The sequence below is a fragment of the Strix uralensis genome, chromosome 10 (assembly GCF_047716275.1).
Source record: "Strix uralensis isolate ZFMK-TIS-50842 chromosome 10, bStrUra1, whole genome shotgun sequence".
Classification (NCBI taxonomy): Eukaryota; Metazoa; Chordata; class Aves; order Strigiformes; family Strigidae; genus Strix; species Strix uralensis.
Window position 1 is genome coordinate 16,516,659 of NC_133981.1, and position 18,755 is coordinate 16,535,413.

The 18,755-nt window shown below is 34.9% G+C and overlaps 1 protein-coding gene across 1 annotated transcript in view; it reads right to left on the reverse strand.

Moving 5' to 3' along the window:
* Window positions 1-18,755, reverse strand: part of CACNA2D3 (calcium voltage-gated channel auxiliary subunit alpha2delta 3) — a 468,701-nt gene that overhangs the window by 359,060 nt on the left and 90,886 nt on the right. The window contains exon 3 of the mRNA XM_074879359.1: window positions 8,269-8,385. Coding sequence (XP_074735460.1) covers window positions 8,269-8,385 — 117 coding nt within the window. The remainder of the gene's footprint in view (window positions 1-8,268; window positions 8,386-18,755) is intronic.

The window sequence follows — 18,755 nt, forward strand, 5'->3', positions numbered from 1 at the left end:
TCCAAAAGAAAAAGACTGGCTAGACTGTGTGAATTTTTTTTTTTAAACATACAAACATTCCAGAACTTTAAAGACAGCCAAAATTCAAAGCATAGTTCAAGTTGCTTCATTTTTTGTAGATATTTATTTCAAGTTCTACCAAGACAATGAAAGCTCCAAATTTCCAGAGCCATAAAAGCATACATTTAGGAAACAGTAGTTACTAAACACTGCATGTAACATAACTCCCTTAAAATCTTCACAAATACATATCCCTGAATCTCCCAAACACGATCAACATGAACTACTACTTTCTCAAAACATGTACCTAGCAAGTTCATATTTTTTCTTTAATACGTATTAGTATTCAGAGACTGAAACGAGAAAATTTTTTGAGCAGATAAAAAAGTTGATTTACAAAATTATTTTGATCTAAATAAAGTCTTTGCAATGAAGGCATTCCTGAACTGTTAAAAAATAAATTGTTAAGCAGCAGATGAAAGATCTCCCTGGTTTTTGTTGGGTTTCTGTGCATTCTGTGGAAGTTAAATGCTGACAAACTTAGTATGCATAAGAAAAAGCAAGTGAGTTTTTCAGGTTTTGCCTCTTCCCCTCCACCACTAGCTATTTAAAGCATAGCTTTCTGTAGATTCGGCTAATCTGGATTTTAGGACACGAGAGTTAGATAAAGATTTAATCAATGCACTTGAGCTCCCTGCTATGATTCAGAGAGGTCTACAAAAAAATCCCTAAGTTTCATTAAACCTGTGTATTCCATTACACAGGTAGTACAGGTATAAAATAAACTGATTGTACCTTTTCCCTTCATTTCTTTTGTTCACCAGTAACGAGCCTGAGGACAATCTGAGCACTCAAATTGCAGCTATGTGATGGGAATGAAGTTAAGGATAAGAGAAGCCCACCTATGCTCCAATAAAAATAAACTTTTTTTTCCCCCTTTCAGAATTGATAGCAGTACACATGTTTCTTGGGAAACTCAAAGAACTATAAAGCAAAGCAGCAATATGTGATCTAGCTGATCTGCACTAGAATAGGTTCGCCAACGCTTCATTTGATGAAGATCCTAACCTCTACACATTTAGCAAAAGTAACCCTTAAGTCCAATGGCAATAAACAAGAAAAATATTTACTGTGCCTTTAAATATTCTTCAGAGTATGACTATCAAGGTTATGCATTATGCTACGGAATACTCCACTGACTGTCAGTGAATTGCTAACCACCTTTTCATTTTCCAGTGTAGTCTAATTTGCCAAAAAATAAATAACCCTCTTAATGCTTTCAGAACAGAAATTGATCACTCGCATATGAAGGAGACAGTAGAACTATGAGCAAAATTCAAATGATACCAAAAGTAACTAGCAACAATTACGGTTAAAATACTAAATGTGAATACAAAAATATTGCTGAAAACCTTTAATTCGTTGGCAGCAATTAACACAATTGTAGCCATCTCTCCTTTATTCATTATGTCTTTATTCTGTCATTTAAAACTATTTATAGTTACACTGGGTAGATTCACCATAATTTCCTTCCACCCACAATCATTTATAATTTTTTCCTCCCATAATTCTATAAACTTAATGGTATTTTTTTATCCATTTCCATCTGCTGATAAAAAACAATCTGTCTTACTATATTAAAAAAAAAAATAAAAATCAGGGTTCAGAATAGCACCCACGGAGCAGCAGAGTTTTAAACAGTGCATGTCGACATTCATTTTTCTTCCTTCTAATTCTGCAGATGCAAATTAGCTCAATGAGGGAACAGAATGGATAGTGAAAAAGTGTTTAATCTACACTTAGAAATAGTGAGTCTACCAAAGTAGTAACTTTTAACATTTAAGACCTTTCTATTTTCTATTATATGAATATGAAATACAAATGATTATTTGCTTCTCAAGAATGTGATTCCCAATCTAGCCTTGATCAAAGTGATAGAAAATCAGAATAAAAATACACTGTAATAAAATACACAGTGGACATGGAAGACAGTGTACATTTAAAACAGTCTCCAAAAAAAAAAATCAGTTCAAAATTCACCTGGAATATTCCTCACTGTTGCCTCCATTTTCTTTAGGCACAGGAGGAAGCCACTACTTTTCAACTTCCAAGTCAACAAAAGTGCAATCTAAATACTAAATTCCACCATGTAAAAATGTTCTGTCCCAACTGGCATAATGACATAGTGGTGACAACCTCAACTTCCCTGACTGAACAGATTTTACAAAAATTCTCCAGTATGCAGGAACGTAAACTGGAGATTACATTCCAGCAATTCTTAATTCACAGATTATATGTTAAGAAATAAATGGCAGAAAATTATGCAGATGACTTATTTTAAAATCCCACTTAAAACCATAATGGAAGGAATATCAAACAGATTATTTTATACATAAGGATGCCTGCACCAGAGACACCTGGCTGTAAGAAAACAGAATACACAATGGACCTAGGACACCGGTAATGTCTTGTAGTATATTATATTTGATATATTTGATCCTTGGTATAAAGTAAGATAATTATACTGCTGGGAAGTGCTCTGAGCTGCAAGCTTTGCAGGTTCCTATGAATGTCCAGGCAACAACAACACGGTTACCCATGATCAGCTCAATAACCTACTTAGATAACCCTGCAGATTAATACTTCCACTTAGAGTTAAATGCTCCTTCAATATCATATATGTGTTAAATGTACTTTCAATACAACTTATTAATTCAAGCCAGACTTCTTTTAAATTTACCTGAGTAAAAATGTTATTTTATCTAATTCAACAGATATACTCCCCCTATATTCAGAACTATAACTGCTTTGGTCACAGACACACACACAAAACCAGAAAACAGCTCAATGGAATGAGGAACATAGGTCCAAAACTACTGAACAGAAAGGTGCATTTCTTTGCTTTTTGATTGTTTTGTTTTTAATTCTTCATCAGGTTCCCAATTTCTGTGTAATATCTTATCACAATATTTTTTTGTCTCTATTTCTCATGCATTAAATAAACCTCCCATAATTTATTCAGGTTCCTTCTATATCACCCCTAGTGCCCTTTCACTGCACTATGGTCTCCAATCCCTTCTCATGACTGAACTTTCTCTGCCTTTCCTCAGTGACAATATGGACCCTCTCCCCTGTAACCACTCCCTGATTCTGATGACACTTGTAGGGATTTAACCACTGGCAAAAGGTTCAAATGCAAATGGGGGGGGGGGGGGGGGGGGGGGGGGGGAGGAAAGCAGTCAATAACCTCAACCGAAGAACATGACAAAAATTATGCACTCTAAGAAGAAAAGCAGCCCCAAAAAGATCATATAAAAACTTCCTTATCAATGAGAACATGTGAAACAATGACACCTTTCTAAAACTTGAATTTTATTTAGTTTGTTTTCTGGGGTTACACTTCTGTATCAGTTCAGTGACATCAAATGGAAGCAGCAACCTTAAAGTGAATGACTGAAATAAATCCTGGAACTGAAAGGTATTTAATAGTAGCTAATAAATCAGTCTACCTAAGCATCTGTTTTCAAAATCCAGTTCTAAATGCCACTCTCACTCAACCAGAAAACAAAAACAACAACTATACTGATTTGTCTGATCAAATGGGGAAGAACTTAACATTAAGTTACACACCAAAAATTAGTTAAATTCCAAATACACCCAAGAAAACAGTAAAGTACTTGTGGGTGGTTTGTAAATAAAAGCTATATGTTCACTGACTACAATGTTCAGTATGAATTCTTTACTAGGCTTTCATAAATAAGTCTATTCAGAGCACTGCGGAGAAAGAAACTTCCTCTGTTTAGGACCTTTCACTCTCAGCTTTGGATTACTTGCTACGATCTCTGTGTTCATCCAGACAAGTTCATTTTACATTCACTACCATATAACTTCGCTTATTTTAAATACAAATTAATGTATTGATCAGGACACCAATTTACCAGTATTTGCTTGGAAATACATGGATGCAGTACATGTAATTTAATACTTTGCTTACATATGTAAAAAAAACAATAGCAAATCGCATCTGTTGATATAACACATATAAACCTCAAAATGAATGTCTGTAAAGACAGGTACCCACACATATACACATCCACATACTAAACTGTGCAAACCAGATATGTATATGAATAAGCACAAACATTTCAAACACATACATTACACTTTTTTAACTGTGCATAAACAATATCATCCTAATAGTATTTGAAAACAGTTTAAAGACTGGTGTAAAAATCATCGGTGGAAAGAAATCCATTTCTCTTCATCACAAATGTTTGTTAAATTTAAATGATGATATTCTACTCCTTGGAAGAATGTTTGTCTGCATGTGGAATTTCATGATAAAAAGCTTTAAAGTCCCAGGCTTCTCTAGATAAACCCCACTGGCTTACTGATGCATGAATGCACTGAAATTGAATTACTGTACAACAGCAATTACTTTTCACAGTACAGTTATAATGAGAATCAGCTTCACAATGAACACCAGGTAGCTACAGTAGGAAAAGTTAATAAAAAGAAATATCTTATTTGCATTTTCCACTGCAGCAATGGTAGTTGCCTTGAAGAAAAATAATCCTTAACACTTGATTTGCCATCTTACATGTAAATCAACATTTTTAAAGGATTCTCTCCACTTGTAAAGAAACACTAATGAAAATAGAACTTTAACTGCATAGCTAAAGTTTCAATAATAGCTTTTTGAATATTCCCTGATAGCTTATTTATCTTTCATTTTGCTTTCTTTTTCACCTCCCTCTGTCTTCCTTTGATTTTTTTTTTTCTATTACACCATTAACTAGGAAAAATAAAAGCACCAAATGAATAGGTTTAATTCCACCTCTTTTTCACTATCAAGTTTGTTGCAGTAGTCATTTGTCACTGTGCATTATGTCATCATGCTCTATTCCTCTTCAGTTTCAAATGAGCGGAGTCACTAAAGTATCATAAAACCTTCTAAAATTTAAAAAAAAAAAATAGATTAAAAAATTACAGCTAACTTTAAATTAAGACTGATCAAGCACATTTCCTAGGGATGAAATCGCTAAAAGTGAATGAAAAGCAACTGAAGCAATACCACAAATGACAGCAGACTACGCAAGGCTCTCAAAGGGACCATTTGGGTTTGGCTGTAAAATTAAACCCACTGCTGAACAATGGAGGAAACATTTCTGCTTATGCCACCTTACGGGCAGTACAATTTTTCCCAACTCAGACGTCTTCATCTTAAGGTAAATGGATACATCTACATTTGTCAGAGCTTAAAACAAAGTGTCAGTGACATTTAATCAAAACCACTCTTCAGTGGTTTTAACTTAAATCATGTCACAAATTTCAAAATAAAATCTGAAGTTGCCTCTCTGAAATTCGATCAAGTAGGAGTATTAGGAAGGAAATAGTTAACAGGAATATCCTGCACTGACATAAATCTAAGGTAAATAGTGAATGCTGGGGAGGGGAAAAAAAAAAAAAGTTGCTTGCAAGGGTTTCCATCAGTAAGTAGATGACAAAAGGTTATATAATTGGTTTAGCACTTTCAGTTTTCCATTTATTTTATGTATCTGACAGCACAAAAATAGGACATTCTGTGATAGGATAATTGCATACTGAAGGGTAATTCAAACAGGGGATGAATATGATAAAAATCACACTGAACCAACTAATCATTATGAAAAGCAATGAGACAGAAAGATAAAAATTCAACCAGAATATAAAGGGGGAAGAGGGAGAAGAGAGTTCAAATGTGATTAGTAGCTTTGAACAAGTTAATGTGTTTGAAAGCATAAAGCAAAACAAAAAAACTGAAGGCCTTTCCAAGCCATCCTATTTCTATATTTTCAGGTCTTTCGTCTTGGCATTTTGTACAAATTAAGCATTTTATATACTGTGGCTTTCTGAATAGTTGTCACAATTGCTACATCTGCTAGAACCTGAAAAAGTATGTTGATTAAAATGTTTTATATAAAAAGTATTTTAAAGTAAACCATGAATTTTGATGACTACTTGACGCTAATTCAATGAGCAGCGTAGGATAACAGTTTGGGGTAACATTGGAACACATCTTCTGAGCACTTAGATTTGAACCCTCACAATGGTCACCCCATTATTTCTTGGGCTGAGAGATATTTTGTAAGGTACTCTTCACTTAGTACTTACCCCAACATTACCACCAGCATATCTAAAATATTACTCAGAATTCTAGGTTTCAGTGCTCTTCAGACAAGTTTGCATCAAAAAGTTAAGTCAAAATTCTATTATTTTAGAGGCAAAGTGATGCAGTATTTGTCTCAACATGGAGCAGAGTTCTTAGGTCCTTAGAAGATTTGTAACTCCTATCTCACCTTTCCAGATATGAGGAGAAAATTAGATATGATGTACCAAAGACAGTATTCATGCAAAACCTGCACTGTACCAAAGGATTTTGTACTTATTAGGACATAAAATACTAAGCACTATTTATTGCCAGAACATAAAAGGTCACTCACTACATCTCTAGCAACCAAGATGGACCACATTATGTAATTATGCAAAAAAGAACAACTTTATTGGAAGGTACATTAAACAGATCATTTTTTTTAAAAGAACTGACCCTGTCCAAACCAAGCTTCTAGCTTCCTTTCCAAAGATGGAAACCTTCCAGAGAAGACTCTGGATTTCAGTCACTTTTTCCAGCACTAAAATCCTTTCACACAATACTACATGCATGGTTAAACTTCACAGAGTTTGGGCTCATTTTCACTCAGACCATGGTGGCCTATATTGGTCCTGTATTTTTTTCCTCCTTAGATAAAAACACCATCTGTATGTAGAGGCCAAACCAGTTCTAAACACTCACAAACATTAGAAAACATTTGTTGCAAAGCTCTAATTGAGAGACAAACTGCTCTTCCCCAATAGCACTCCACACTGATGGAACATTGCTCCCCTGACCAGCAAGTGTGCAGCTTGCTGGTCACTTCTTGCTCTAAACGAGTGCAGCTCCAAGAATGGTTTTTTTTCACATTGTTATGATCTCAGGGTAGCAGTTTTCTCAGCTAAGGAACAAGGAAAACATCACTCACCACCACCACCCCCCAGTCAATATTCTGCAGGCTCCTGGAAGCTGTTGCTCACATCTTAAAGTGCAATTTTTCTCTGAAAAACAGACTGTAAAAATAGCATTGTGGGGTTCCATGTTTATTGTCTTTCTCTGTCTCCTTGCCAAGTGTGCTCAGTTTACAAGCTGAAATATGTTTTACACTTCACTGCCAGCCCAGAAAATTCAACCTCTAAAACACAGCCGAATTCCTTCCTCCCTTCCGCACCATAACAAATAATAAAAGGCTGAAGGTGAAATTGTATCTACAGTTACACAAATGGAATCCCTGTCCTTGGGTGATGCCCCCAGCTCCACAGTTGAGACACAAAGACCTCCAAGTCAACTGAGCAGACAAATCTAACTGAAGGAGTAGCTGGTGGTAAATGGCATCACCATAATGTCCTGTTAGTTTGTTGATACAGGTGATGTAACAGGAACTACTGTTACAGGCAGTCACCTACAATTCTAGCAAACAATAATGCAAAATCAAAACTACAACAGGAAGATGTGTTATCCTTTAGGACATGCATGTTACAATGAACTCCTATTTAATATAGTAAAACATAGAAATCAGAACTTTTTCCTTTTTTATAGTAAACCTAATCTAATAGGACACCAAATCTACTAAAGAACGATCAGAATGGAGATCAAAAAAACCCCAAATACACCAAAAGCTACAGATGTACAGAAAGCTCAATATAGTTACTTAATGATCATTAATAAGTTGCCTTTAGAGTGCTGTAATACTTGCCACTTGGATTTAGTCCCATTTGAGGTAGCTGCTTTTTCTAGATTTGAACTAAAGGACAGTTATTGAACTCAGAAGATTCTATGCAGTGCTATTTTTATAATAGTGAGCAGTGAAATTAAGTCTGCTTTGGTTTGATATTTTGAAATGTAGCATTTTAACGCACAACCATATGCAGTTATGTTTTACCGAACACAAGTGATACCTTACAAACTCATGTGGGAAACCAGTAGTTCAAACCTAGTTACACTTTCCTGCATTTATCTGCTGATAGTATAAATAATTTATATCTATTCTCTCAAACACTGATACTAAAATACTTCTGAATGCTTTAGCATTTCCACTTCAGCACCTTCAATCGCTAGCACAGCCTTCAGAGCAGAGCCTAAATTATATACTTAGCTTTACAACATAGAATGAAACAGCAGATTGACCTGCTGCTTACCCGTACAGCTTCAGACTTTTTATGAAACATTTCTTCCATATTCTTTGCTAACTTTTTCACAAGTTGAAGGCCGTCGATTTCTTCTATTGCAACATCCTTTTCATATTCTTTGTATTTCTGGTACAAAAAAAAAAAATAGGGAAAAGTTATTCACAGTGAACCAGCTGAAATTTTGACAACTAATTATTAGTTTCATATTACACTTTGCTGACATTCTTCATTTATTTCATGTTTATTTGTGTGACAGAAGGCTGCTTCATGCCAAGATGCTGTCACAGGAATAGAACAACTGGGTTAGAACCAGAACTCTGTTAAGAAAATATAATAGAAATATTTATCTCATGCACTGTAGGAAAATCATAATTCCCCTTCGCAATGTTTAAATTACCCCTCTCCACAACTGAACAACAGCCAAAAAAAGTAATAAAAAAATCCTCATTTCCCATCCAAAAATCATTTAAAACCAGTGATATGCTTGGCAATCCACTGCGCCTTAGCAACGTAGAATCCTTCTCCTCCTCAGCTGAACTTCCTGTAGATGACTATTTCACAAGCTTTATAAAATACTTACATTATGAATACTTATACTACAAGCTTATCTAGACATTCTTAACTTTTCATGCAAAAAAAACCCTGAACAAACCACACAAACAGGAGTCTTTATCCAAACGCAAACATAGAACTATCCTTTATACAATATGGATGAGCATTACCTTATGGTCTCTTTTCACTATGTGAATAACTCTCAGACTGACTAAGCACTAAAAATATAAGCAAAACAATTTTTTTTTTATCCTCTATTTTCTGCATATCAACTTTTTTTTTCCTCGGTGTTTACAATGAAGTTTGTAAGAATATAATATACAAAACCATCATACTGAGAACATTTCTCTTTCCCATTCCACTATAGCCTGTACTCTAAAAAGTAACGGCTTTCAGTCTAGTTATTGTTTGCTTATCTCTATTTAAAACATGTATGGTTGTGATGAACTAACCATTGCCCATTATTGAACCCTTGTACCTCCATGATACTGTGAGGAAGATGAAAAGCATACCTGGCTTCTGCCAGCTTTAGCCTATGTGCAAAAGACACCTTCCAAACATCTAAAAGCAGACTCTTAGAGGAACCCACAGCACAATACTTGAGTCAATAAAATGAGCTGGTTTTATTAAAAAGATTTATCCTTAAAATTTGCCTATGGAATTACAATTATGTCCAAACCTTATATAACTCCAGAGAGAGAAGGAATAATAGTGGCATCAAAAACAAAGGCTCAAAGCACCTGGATGAACAGTGAAGTCAGGACCAGTCATGGCCTGACTGGTGATGGAAGGACAGACTCTATCGTAAGAGAATGACTGCACATATTGTACCCATTTCTTCTGACAAAACTAATTTTCAAGGCAAAGAGACACTTTGGACTTGCTTTAAACTTCATACTGCTCTGTAAAAACTTGTGTAAATGTTTTGATAAGCAAATAATATTGGATAAAACATCATTTGCAGAAAATTTCATAAGGTTAAGAAATACAAAGTTGTCACTAAATATTTAGGACACTCAATTTTTTATATTCTGCAATTTCAGTAATAATTTCATTTTTCCACACTATTTCCTATTATGAGGTTCTATTCTATTTGAGATTTTAACAGTAGTCTAAGCAATCTAAGAAACCTCAAGCAGACCACCTGCATTTTGCTCCCTGGAGGCAGGAGGGAAGATTTGGGGTTTTTCCCCTTCTTGGTCTGTATTTAAATGCCATAAGCAGAGTTCTGATTTCAACTCTGCAAGTCCATTTGTGTCATTACTAAACTCACTATTCTCCACTCTGAAAAAGTTAATTTAGGATAGCAGAGTGATTTGGCTAAAATAGAAAAATATTTTTTTATTTACTGGAAAAAATACAAGAACACAGTAGACAAGAGAGAGATAAATGTTCTTGTAACAGTTACTAACTGTGATAAAGTTTAGTAAATTAACAATAAATTGAAAACATTCCCACTTAATTAATGATGTCAAAGTCTGTCCACATCCCACAGGACTTGAAGCTTTGGAGAATTTAGAACAAATGAAATAAAATGCACTGCCATGAACGTATCACATTTATTATGTCAATAGATCAAGGACAAATTTGAATCATTTATTTCAAGCTGCACAGATCATGTTCAACATATCAAGTTCTGATAAAAATTGTTTCCTTCAGACTTGACCTTTGAGTTCTTAGAAAGTATTCCAAAATGCATCACTTCAGGAGACTGTTTTCACGTCATCAGGTTTATTGATTTAAGCTTTGCCATCAAGTGAAGAAAACCAGGCAATTACTCATTGCATTTGTGTTAAAACTGAATGGTACAGTTGGAGTCAACAAATTTTCTAGGCACATAGAATCATACCATATAGTCTATTAGGCTATTGTGAGAATATATTAAAAAGCCACACTTCTCACTTTTGAGTAACTGGTACTTTTGAAAATTAATAACAACTTGCACTCACAGATAGGAATGATATATTAACTGATAATTTATGATTTTATAATTATGCTAGTTCACAGCACATAAATTCAATTTATTTTTTTATGTTGAAACTTTGGCATTTAAATTAGGAAAAAATGGAGGAAACAAGATATTATTTAAGTTCTATTTCAAAAGACCACACATCTTGCATGGTGCACGTCTAGCCAATTGTTGGAAACCTTCAAGAACATTTGCAACAAACTAGGAGTATTTACTTGATCTGCAAGACCTTGGCAACCAAGAGGTTTACATAATAAGAGGTTTACATAATATGTATTTTACATTCAGTATTTCATTGCCATAAAAATACTTCTATTATTTTTTCAGCCGTCAGTGGAAGGTTCCAAAACAGAAGAAATTACGTGGTTGGAAAAAACACCAGCTGTTTTTAGTATCCTTGTGCTCTAGTGATTGTGTCTGGAGGGAAGAGGTGCCAGCTTAATCTGTGTGTGTCTATGCACTTCCTCTTAGTATTCCATATGCATGAGGCTGGGAATTTAGATTCAATCTACAAAGCCGTTGATTTTATAATAACTATCAATGCAAGAAACCTGAATCACAGCAGATAGTGAAAAAACAAAATCCACAATAAAACTGTAACAAAGGACATCAGTAATAATGGGTTCTTTTCCTTTCACTGCAGAGGCTGTCTGACCTTCAGGCTCTCATCGTTTCCCTACCACTAGATTTTTACATATTAAATTTGTTTTTGATTTAAATAAATTAGCTAAAACAGCAAAGACATAGACCCTTTGAAATAAATTTAAAATAGTTCTTAAATTATTTTTTTTTAATGTAATCCTGAGAAAACAGCAGTGTGCCACTATAGTTGCAATTAAGCAAAATACTATCATGGACAGTGGTGAAAAAACCTAGCTTCTGGGACAGGCTGTCCTTTATATTCTGGACTTGCAAACTGCCTTGTATTACTGTTACTCTTAATGGCTCTTCCAAGCAATGCCTTAAATAGACATTTCCCTCCACTGTAAAAAAAAAAAAAAAATGAAGTTGATGACAAAGTTTTTTGTTTTGTTTAAAACAAAATGATCAATTTTGTTCAATATACTATAATTTTATTCCAGTAAGAGATACTGAAAAATTCTCATCAACATTTGTAACATACCCAGTAACACATTTGTACTGCTATTAAAAAGAGATGAAACAGCCTTAACTTTGCTATAAATAATGGACTTGTATAACAAAAGCGTATGAAAAGTTAGAGTCACAGTTGGACATTTCTTTTCCTAAGTGGATTTCCAATTGACTAGAAGATGGAGTAGATACATCTTCTGATTTCCTGCATTATAAAAAAAAAAAAAATAAAAATTGAAATGCTGATTCTTTCTGCTTGCAAAAATCAGCATTTGGTAAGAAACTCTCCAGAGAGACAAGAACATTTATCATTTGAGAAAGCACACAAAAAATACATTATTTCTTGAGTATCTGTTTTGCCAGATCATTTCACATAAGTGCCAAGGAAAGACAGACAGTACTTCACTGTCAGAACTTTTAACACATTTCATGGATTTAGGTGTGGGGTTTTTTTCTTGCATGATAAATGATCATCTAAAAATAACACACCAGAAAGCAATCTATTCAAAACTCAGGTCTGAAGCATTTAATGCAATCCAAGTATTTGGCACTGAAACACCAACAGCAGCAAACACACACACCAGCAAAACAAAAAAACCCACAAACCAACAAACAACAAAACCCACCAGAAACCATACAGCTTGAGTGACCAAGGCAGGAAAAGAAATACCCTTCTGAAGCAAGACAACTTCAGAAATATGCCATTTGTCAGCTACAGTTCCAATTTTTTCTCCTTGTTTTTTCTCCAGAGAAATGTGATCTTCTTATATGTATCTACTTCTATAAATTCTTATCAAAATCAAGATAATTGCCTTTATGCTGTGTATAAAAATACTTCAAATTACTTACAAGCGTTTAAACAGTCCTTAGTCTCAGTCTTTCGACAAGTCTGTGGGTGCTTTGTACATGTGCAGAACACTACAACCATTTATGATGGAAATTATTCCCACTCCCTGGGATTTTCAGAGCCAGTAAATACCACTACCATCCTGACTAAAGAAAGGTATTTACTCAACAGGAATTTTGTAATAATCCTTTAAAAGCAACCTGTCAGTTTGTGTTGCATATTAGGAACTGATATACACCTCTGGGGTGTATTCATAGCTATAGCTTCATAGTTGTACATTACAAATGTTGCTGTTTGAAAGGTTTTGTCACATACATGTTAAATATATATGCATGCATATATTTTTGGTTTAGAATGAAAACGCAGAATCAGTATGCAAATGAAAGATCAAACATCCGTTCTATCTATCCATTGTTTCCATGAAAAAATTAAAAATAAGTTTACTCCATGCCATTTGAAAAAAACCACCAAAACCAACAAAAAACCCGCAAAAAAAATTCAGATATTCAAGTCTCAACATTGCAAATGTAAAATGAGATTACAGGAATATACACTCCTGATTAAATCAGCAACTTATGATTTCAAATAATATCTATTGCCCAGTAGAAAGGCTATGCTATGCACTGCTTGAACCGTTCAAACTTGCTTCAAACACTCTGCCATGTAAGTCTTAACAATGACTCCCTTTGGCACAGAAGTGCTGGTTTGAATGGCCACATCAGTTAATTGGCTTATTAGAACTATTTTAATTCTATATTTGAGATGTCCTGACAATCAAATGTAATCAATTAACGAGGCTGCAAAAAGCTTACAGATAATACAATTTGCAGCTCTTAATGTGATTTCTTTAGTTACAGAGTCAAAAGCTGTGTCGGTCTCAAACAGAGTTCTGTCTCTGTTAATTCTTAACCCCTAAACCCATAGATTTCTTCACTAATGTTGACTTTCCTACCCAAAGTAACCTTGGATTTCTAGATCAAGTTCTTCTAGAGTGTAAGGATCAGAAGGATGATAATATACTACATTTTTACACATCAAGAAAAACATTTTTTTCTTTCACTAATCTATTCCTCATCACAACCTAAAAATAAAGCTCACATCCATTTTTATGCTCTTCTGATTGTATAATGATTTTTTATGTGTATGTTATTAACGCTACTGCACAAAGTTTAAAATAAATGGCATTTATTCAGGGTGCTTTTAAAACACCTATTCCTTTTTACACTTTGTGGGTTTTGTTTTTTTATAATAAAACCCCAAACCTACAATTTATGTGGAGCAAAGTGACAAAGTAGTCACATTAGGTGCTGCCTTACACCATTAAGAGTTCTGTCAAAATTAAAGGAGCGATGCACAGAGCAAGGCTTTCCACTACTAGCAAAATATGGCTCTGAGCTTTTGAATGAAAATTAAGAATATAAATTGTTGTTCAGGTAGAGAATCTATCACAGCATTTTATAAGACAATACTATTTTAAAACAATTCCCGTGTTCAAATTGATGGGACACAACCAGTGAAAGTTCAAACCTTCATAGCTCAAGCTCTTGCAGTGCTTTACCACACCAGCACATATCCCTTCTGCACATGAGAGATGGTAGAGCAGTTCTCAGCAGAAGATCTAAAAATATACAGCACAGCCTCTAAATACTTCCTTAGAAGTGAGGGGTCACTAATTATATATGCACTGTTGGAATAAACCTGAATGTGAAGCCAAATAAAAAACAGTCTCCAAAATTACATGTGCATGTGAGTGGAAATCTGAGTTTTTCCACCGAGCAGAAGGGTACTCGGATGGCGCTACCACAGCAGAGATATCAAATACAGATGGTGCACTCCCCTGATGAGATTCACAGATGAGTCTTTCTTAGTAAAAGATGTTGTATTTTCCCATTATCACATTGACCCTATGGTGATGTGTTTTTTTTAAACTAGATTGCCACTGTTATGTTGTTATTATCTGATCCTCCTTACTCTGAAATGCATTCGGTGGATCAACTTTAAAGGCCTTAACAAAATAAGCAATAGTAAGAGTTCTTTGTTTTGTTGTTGACAGCTGGTGAGCATTTATAAAGAAAATTCAGAGCTGGTATAGAATTTTTCATCCACAGAGCTCCAAACACTTTATAAAATAAGTATCTATGATAATCACCATTCTGTACATGAGGATATTCGAGATATACATAAATTCAGTGACATGCCCAATGTCACACAACAGTTCAGAACTCCAAAGAGAACAAGCTCTCTTGGTTAGTCTTTTAGTGCCCTGCCCAATAGACCACAGATAACTTTGGTAAGTTCAGCGTGACCTGCATGGAAAGATGAGTCACAATGGTGTACTTCTCCTCACCTTGACATTAGAGAACTCCTTGATAATTGGGAGTTTGTGTTACACCACATTACACACTCCTATTAACCTTTACTGAACCTCTTTGTGTTGATGAAATCCATCAGCAGTGACCAGTGTGATGGCACACTCATTTTCTTCTCTGCAGAGGAATTTTTATTCATCAAAAGACTCCAAGGAGCTCTATATTAACCTGTCATGTTTGACTCTTGCCACACACTGGTGTCTGAGGAACTCCTGTTGCCTCAAACTCATGTTTAGTTACTTCATAAAATACACTTTGAAATGCAAAATATTGAAATAGCTGTTGCATACCATTTTACTATGATTAGCTACTCAAAGCTGTACCTGGTACATTATAGCCAAAGATCAGCTATCCTAGGAAGTTTTATCATCAGCAGACTCGACGAGGATAGTTACTGCTTTCCTTGCAAAATAATTTACACACAATGTATCTTACAGTCATTGCAAGGGCACTATATCCCCAGCATATCTAATTTCTACAAAGATATTTACTTCTGACCTATTTTTACCTCATTGCTACATGCAAGTGCTACAAAACCAGATCAGTGAAAGCATTAAGCTGAATGGTAATTGAAAACAAGGCAACCTAATTCCTGATTTAGCAATATTCCTCTGTCCTACCTGTGAAACATGTCCACACAAGCTATCTCCTCAAACCTTTGCACAACTAGATATGTATAGGTATACCACATAAACAGCAATTACGAGAAGAGTCTTAAATTTATAGCTGGTTAAAACAGCTGAGATACTGTGGAAAGATAGAAGCTACAATATACAGTATTTCTCAGCGCAAATAAAATATAAAAGCAGCACATTGGTGATGCATAAATTGTAATATTCTCTAATAAATAAAAAGATACAGAAACACACTCCAGGAGTTTCAAACGCTTGCTCCTTAAGACTAATTCAGTATTGCAAGTTTTACTTGAAGCAGTCAAAAAGCCTCCACCTAAACAACCATCACAAAAAATGTGTGATCTAAATAACAACCTAGTTAGATCTAATTCTAAGCAGTTGAACAGAGGTCAGGAATATACTGCCATCTTTCCCTTTAATAGAGTTGCTTTGGGTCAGGGCTAACCAGAGTAACAAAAAACATTTGAGGAGGTTTGCCTCACTGCCACCTCCAGCGTGCAGTGGCAGAGGCCAAGGGGACTTCAGTCTCTATTGCGAAAGAGTGCCAACTACCATCTTTCCTGACTACAAACTCAATCATATTGAAAATGGTTGAAAAAGAAAATTACAGTCTTGTGCATTCTTTTAGACATCTGAAACATCTTCACAGGCCCACATGGGTGTTTTAAGAGCCAGCTAACCAAGACTATTAAAAACTGCTTTAGAAATATATTTTACAAAAGCTATCTATGTAATTACACATACCTTTGATTCTATTTTAGAAGAGAACATAAAGCCCTTATTTAAACCAAAAAAAGAACATTCTGAAACTGCCCTTTTCCATAAAGATGAACTTGATACTCTAGAAAACTCACTACAGCATCTCACATGAACTGCTTTAAACAAAGAACAAAAATCCCATAGGTATAAAACTGCAGAGTCACAAAATGACCCAGAGGGCATGTTCATCCAAGGCAAAGCCATCGCTGTATTTTTAGGTGAAAGCAAGTATAGTAGAAGCATGTGCATCAAGTCTGCTCCTCACAAAAGACTGAAGAAACCTGAGAATGCAGTCCTTTCACATCCTGGAGAGTTATTCTGAGTCACTGAGGATTCAGAATTAGGGAACCTGACGACTTAGTATTTTCACAAATTTCTCAGCTGGGATGAGATACTACAACGTTTTCTTTTGTTCACGAAACTGCACTGGTCTTCTTGGAAAGCCTTTACAGTTACTGGAAACAAGGACAACCAAAAGAAACAGCTTGCTTCATGCTGTAAAGTCACAGGATACATCCACAAACTCATTCTTGCAATCAGACTTTATAATGTTTTTTTCTCATTACACTTCCTTTTATCACTGTGTGTGTCTCTCCCTCCTTATTGTTCCATTTCTGTGGACCTATGCCTGCCTTACACCCAGCTGTTGTTCTGGGTTTCAGTATTTCTATATACTTTTATAGACAATGCTTATTTTCCATCCCAGAAAAACAAGACAATTGTCTCCCCACATGAGCATGTCTCCCTGAACGAGCAATAAAGTAAAATGAGCAACAAGAAAGCTAGAGACAAAGTGGAGTGTAGACACAAAAATGGAAGAGCATTCTGAAGACAAACCTTTGCTTAGCAATACTCATGTCTTGTGACAAGATTTAAAAGCACTGTTCATTTAGAATAACTAATGTTATTGTTCCTCAGAAAAAGAAACATGTAATCTCTTCTCCTTGGGACACAAATTCTGTTCACAATTTGCAATGTTCTCTATAACTCACATTCAACTGCTTAGATAATATTTCTAAACCTTTGCATTGTGTGGGGCCTTCAACATTAACTCTTAAATGGGCTTTATGTCATTGTTTGTCACTATAAAGGACATGGCATTGATTTAGGGTTTTAGACAGGTGTCAGAAGACTATGTATCAAAATGGACTTGTAATAACAAGAAAAATCTGAATATCTGAACTCAGGTGCCTAAATTTAGGCTTTCAGTTCTTCATTTCATCATTGAACATGAAAACTTATTTTAGTTTCAAAAATCTAAACTCCCCTCAGTCACATCAAAGCCAGCAAAGTCAGTGTGTTCTCAGCATCTCTGAAAATCAGCCCACCGGCTGTCTGTGTACAGATGTCTTGAGAAGAATTCAGCAAGCTAACTACAAAAAAAAAAAAAATAATTTAGAAACCAAACCATAGTGTTTGGCACTACTTGGAAGTATGAAAACACATTGGTGTTTTTGCCACACAAACTAATGCTTTTCACTTTCATGTGTGATTCTCAGTCACTTATAAAACTTCACAAGAAACAGTATAGAATCACTAGCCTTTCTGTACATTTAAGTAGATTAGCATATTCACCATGATTTCTTTCAAAGCCTCATAAAACAAACTGGTAAACACACCAGGAAAAACAAAGGGTTAAAGTTTGATTGCCAAACCAACAGTCAAACCAATATTTAAAAACTACCTTTGAAAGACTGTAATATGGTAATAGCCAATGTCCTGTACAACAGAACTTGCCCAGATCTTTTTCTCATTGGACCATTTAGCTATAATGCATATATTCTTACACTGGCATCTGAAATACTGGCATGCTCCGAGCTCCCAATGTTTCTTCCCCTCAAGAATTTTCTCTCTCCCACTTTCAAAAATAAAATTTGAAACCTACTTAAGAAAAATCCCTGTGCATAAAACAATGAACACATCAAAACCACAGCCAGAGGTCTGTTTGTAGCTCTTGCCTTTTTTTTTAAAAATGAAAATTGGATGAATAATCTACAGAATAATAGCCTTTGCGTCATACCATACCCATCCTATACCATAAGCAGGTATTCCAAAACATCACTGCAAAGAGTAAATAAACACACTGAACAATTTAAAATTTTGCAGAGGAGGGTGAAAAATATCAGCCTCAATCTCAGACCTTATTTTCCCCTGAAACTGAAAACACAAGACACTTTATTAAAATATACATAGCTCCTTAATGATACTGCCTTCATCAAAACATATGTCAAAAACTATCCAGATTCAGATATTCTACTTAGAAATTTGTATAG